Below are 5,186 nucleotides of genomic sequence, written 5' to 3'. Positions count from 1 at the left end.
TGAAGCCACATCAGAATGCTTTTAAATAATGCATCTTGTCAGGAGGATACATCCTCATAGGCATGTCCATGGATGTATTTATACCCACAGAGACATCCCAGTGTCCCAAACAGGTTCTAGCTTCCTGCCTCCCTTTGTTGCCTTTTCCGAGGATTTTGATGCCTCTCTGGAAGTTCATGTGACTGGGGGTTAACCCTTTGCACCCAGATTTTTTTTCAACTTTTGGTTGAAAAGCTGTTGTTTGGACTGTAGACATTTTCATGAGCAGCCACAGCTCACATAATTTCAGTCTCCTCTCTGCAGAAAAAAAACCCAAAATCCTTGTTTATTCTCCAGCAAAATTTTAAATGGGATTGAGCCCCTTTAGTTCCAGGTTTAGCCATTATATCCTTGGATTCAGCTTCTTCAAGCAAATTTCCTACCAGTGCATGCCCGATTTACCATATGAATGCTTTTGTCCTACTTACTGAAAGACATGCAGGTGAATTTCAGTATTAATTATTTATTTTATTGTTACTATTATTTAATATTTGTTTTGCTGTTATTATTTTACTGTTAGATTACTATTAACGTTGTCGTTTTGTTGTTGTTACTATTATTATCAATGTCATCAGCATAATTATTATTACAAATTCCTTTTTTAAAATTGGCCAGTACCTTTCCCCCCCTCCCCCCATTTCACGGAATAATCACCCGACATGAAGCCACGGCATCCCACAAAGGAGCCCATGGTTAATGGAAGGCGGCAAATGCGTCCTGGATCAAATGTTTACATACAAACCGCGGCCCGAAACCCTTCCTCCGGAGGGGGAAAAAAAAAAAAAAAAAAAAAAAAAAAAAAAAAAAAAGGAGGGTGAAAAGGTAAAGGAACGCCCCCAGCTCCGGCGGGGAGCGCTCCCGGGCCGGCCGCGGCGGGGGCTGCGCTGGCGCCGTTCCCCGCTCGGCGCCGGCCGCGCCCCCGTGCCCGCGGCGCACGCACGGCGCTCCCGGCGCTCCCGGCGCTCCCGCCCGGCGCTCCGCGGCCCCTCCGCCCGCCCCGCGGCCCGGGGCGGTGCGCGGCGGCGGAGCCATGCTCTCGAGGAAGGGGATCATCCCCGAGGAGTACGTGCTGACCCGGCTGGCCGAGGATGTGCCGGATCACGCCCGGTACCGCGCGCGGGAGAGGCGGGCGCGCTTCGTGGGCAAGAACGGCGCCTGCAATGTGGCCCATAAGAACATCCGCGAGCAGGGGCGCTTCCTGCAGGATGTCTTCACCACCCTGGTGGACCTCAAGTGGCCGCACACGCTGCTCATCTTCACCATGTCCTTCCTGTGCAGCTGGCTGCTCTTCGGCATGGTCTGGTGGCTCATCGCCTTCGCCCACGGGGACCTGGACCACAGCACCCGGCTGCAGCGGGACCCCGCGGAGGGGGCGGCGGGGTCCGCGGCCGGCTTCGTGCCCTGCGTGACCAGCATCCACTCCTTCACCTCGGCCTTCCTCTTCTCCATCGAGGTGCAGGTGACCATCGGCTTCGGGGGCCGCATGGTGACGGAGGAGTGCCCGGCCGCCATCCTGGTGCTGATCGTGCAGAACATCGTGGGGCTGGTGATCAACGCCATCATGCTGGGCTGCATCTTCATGAAGACGTCGCAGGCGCACCGGCGGGCCGAGACGCTCATCTTCAGCAAGCACGCGGTGATCGCCCTGCGGGAGGGCCGCCTCTGCTTCATGCTGCGCGTGGGCGACCTCCGCAAGAGCATGATCATCAGTGCCACCATCCGCATGCAGGTGGTGAAGAAGACCGCCAGCCTGGAGGGGGAGGTGGTGCCCCTCAACCAGATCGACATCCAGATGGAGAATCCCGTGGGGGGCAACAGCATCTTCCTCGTGTCCCCGCTCATCATCTACCACGTGATAGACAAGAACAGCCCCCTCTACGACATCTCCCCCATGAACCTGCACCACCACGAGGACCTGGAGATCATCGTCATCTTGGAAGGGGTGGTGGAGACCACCGGCATCACCACCCAGGCCAGAACCTCCTACCTGGCGGACGAAATCCTCTGGGGCCAGAGGTTCGTGCCCATCGTGGCCGAGGAAGATGGGCGATACTCGGTGGACTACTCCAAATTTGGCAACACGGTGAAGGTGCCCACGCCCTCGTGCACTGCCAGGCAGCTGGAGGAGGACAAGAGCATCATGGACACCATGCCGCTGTCCCCTAAAGGCACCATTAGGAGGAGGTCTGTCAAGCTAAAGCCCAAGTTTACCATAAGTGAGGAGCCTTCCTGATGCCTTCTGACTGGGAAACTCTGTTAGGGCTTTGTGTCTGACAGATCTCATGAACTCGTAACACTGAGGTGGCCTCTTACTTTTTTTTAAAATTCAGGTTGGTAGCACAAGGTATGTTCTGGTGTTATTTATTGTGGGGAAATCTAAAGCTAATTATATTTTTTTAAATGTAAAAATATAGTTTGAGAGATTTCAAGCAGAACTGGGAGTAGGGAAAATCGTGGTCTGCAGCTTTAAATTTCAATTCAGACTATTTAATTGCACGATCATTCTGCGTTGATTCAACTGCAGGTAATGACACATTTCCTCAAAAATTAAATGTATATTTATCCTCAGAGATTGCAGTTTTTAGGGTCTTGCAGTGTTCGCAAGTCCGTAGTTTTTAGCTGGTGTTTTTTTTTCCTAACTTGAACAATCAATATAGCAAAATAAAATATTAATAATTAATAAACTAGGCTGGATTTAAATGATAAAAAAAGGGTCAGGCAATGACACAAGACCAGATCTAGAAGTGTCTCTATACTATACTGTATGTCTCAGAGAAATTAACTGCTGGATTTGCATCATCCATATTGTGTTGTATGGAGCCACTCCTACCACATGCAGTATGAAATGTGTTTGAATATTTACTTTTGTTTATTTTAAAAGCCTTTACACTTCCAAAATAAAACATTCAGGAATACCTTTTTGTACTGTACATTTCTGAGAGTAAGCAATGCTTTGCCTTTAAAAAGAGTAGCAGAAAATATACAGTTGAAATTAATTATAAATAGAAAAAATCTGCATTTTAATTTTGAGCTGAAAAGAAGCAACATTCCCTCTCTTCCAGCCACATGGCAATAGGATATTCAGTACAAAAATTAACCTCTCCCCTGGGTCATGGTGAATTCTGCTAGATGATCAGGGAATAAAAATAGAATTACATATTTTGAATGAAAGGACAGTGCTGAATGCTGAAAATATATCTACTTGCAGTAAGGAAAAGCTTTTGCTCCTTTCTCTTTTTTAAAAGAAATCAAGGGGTTTTCATGCTTAGGGGAAGGAAGGCTGTATAAGACAGTGTGGTCACCTCTGGGATGCTGTGTCAAAAACATTACTGCTGCTGAGGAAACAATTCCCTTTCCAATCTCATCCTGACCTCCCCATGCAGCTGGTGCCTGCCTTGGTTTTTAGCTGAATCCAAGATCTGTCATTTGCCAGCAAACATGAAGGAGCCATGTTCCCCCTCTCGGCCCCACAGTGACAACAGGAACAATTCCCCTTCGCCCACTCCTGCAAATCCACTCTCTGGAGATCCTGGTCACAACAGCAGGTTTATTTCCACACAGGGTTATTAGGAGGTGGCACCAGTATTAGCTACAGGGCAAACTGCCACCCAGCCAAAAAAACATATAATGTCCATATAAAATCTAAAGAACTGATCCCACACCTGGCTGCACAGGCTGTGCAGAGAGGCACCAACTTACTGGAAACATAATTATTCAAGGAGGATCTAGTATCAAGTCTTGTGTGTTCTGTAGTTCACAACAGACTCCTCAAACTGTTTGTGTTGGCAATAATATGGCAAATTTCTGATGCCATGTCAGTGTCAGTATATGACAAATTCATTCAAAAGGGTAAGAAAACTTCCATAGTGACTACGGAATATTTTCAGGCATCTGTAATAAAACAATCAATGTTTGGGTCAAATCAAGTATTGGGTTAAAATGAAAAAATATTTGTTATGTTTTTGCTGTTTATGTATTTTGGTTTTATGAAGCCAGACTGCCAGTTACAGGAATAAATGCCTGCTCAGTTTCCAAATCCCCAATACACCTATAATATTCTGTGAACAGCTCTGAAAATGTGAAATGAGTTTCACAACAAAATGACAGTAAAACTAGCATTAGCAAATTGTCAGCAAAGAGAATTTGGAAAGGCACATTTTATTTTTGTAATCATAATCCCCCGTTTTTTAAAATAGGGCATGTTTAAATGCCTTACATGATTAAATTTCTTCTGTAAGACTGAGCAGATTTCCCACATTATTTTCCGATTTTCCCTTTTTTGCTGCCTCTGTTCCATCTCCCATTGCCTGTCAGAGGCCACTTACAGTAGAGCACCCTGCATTTCCCAGGCACCTTTCTTCCTTTGAAAGTTCAATGTTCTTTATCACTTGCCACAAAATCACTGCTCTGTTCTCACAAGAGTCATACACAAAATATTGGTTGGCTTTCCAGTGACTTGTCCTCTTTGGCCTCCCCCCAGGTCTCCTTGGTGCCTTGGTTCAATGTCTAAGATGCACCTTAAGGTTCCCTCATAAGGCTGCTCCAGCTCTGGCTGCGTTTTAAAGCTCGTCTCGAGATTTGACCTAAATGTGAAGCAGTTTCAGCAGCAATACCATGTAACTATTTTCAGGAACTGATGCAAGCTTCTTTTTGCCTGGGGGAAATCTGTGAAGCTGAGAGGTGGAAAATTCTCTTTGTTCCCTGTGAGATGGGAGGGGAAATATGGGAAGAAACAGCTTCTCTTCACTGGGCTGCTGTCAGGACCATTTTTATGTCTCTTCTTTTTCAAAAATCTGCCTGATTTTTCTGAAGTCCTGCAAAAAATGGCATCATAATATTATGAGGAAGGCAGGATTTGTGCTGTTAAAATCACCATCGTGAATTATTTGAATCTAAGTGCTGGTGATTTTGAATCTCAGAATTGCTGTAATATAAAATCCTTCTGTTCTTTCACCATTTAAAATATTCAGAAGCATTTTGGGGCGAAGCGAAGCGAAGAAGGATGAGAGTATTTATTTTACACTAAGGATATTACTTCTCTTTGGGAATCCTTTCATTTTATCATTTATTAAGTGTTTGTGGACACAGCTTCTGAAATTGTCCCTAAAGTTGTCCTTGGGCTGACCACCCCCGTTCTCCATGGGAAG

At 46.2% G+C, this 5,186-nt stretch overlaps 1 protein-coding gene across 1 annotated transcript; it reads left to right on the top strand.

The window, feature by feature from the left end:
* The first annotated feature begins 945 nt into the window (after positions 1–945).
* Positions 946–2,954, top strand: KCNJ11 (potassium inwardly rectifying channel subfamily J member 11). Its single transcript, XM_063398097.1, has one exon. It carries the CDS (start codon positions 1,070–1,072, stop codon positions 2,270–2,272), a length of 1,203 nt encoding a protein of 400 aa, XP_063254167.1. The 5' UTR covers positions 946–1,069; the 3' UTR covers positions 2,273–2,954.
* The last annotated feature ends 2,232 nt before the right edge of the window (positions 2,955–5,186 follow it).

The sequence above is a fragment of the Prinia subflava genome, chromosome 5, assembly GCF_021018805.1.
Source record: "Prinia subflava isolate CZ2003 ecotype Zambia chromosome 5, Cam_Psub_1.2, whole genome shotgun sequence".
In the NCBI taxonomy this organism is placed as follows: Eukaryota; Metazoa; Chordata; class Aves; order Passeriformes; family Cisticolidae; genus Prinia; species Prinia subflava.
Note: the sequence above shows the minus strand (reverse complement) of the source record. Positions and strands in the feature narration are given on the sequence as shown.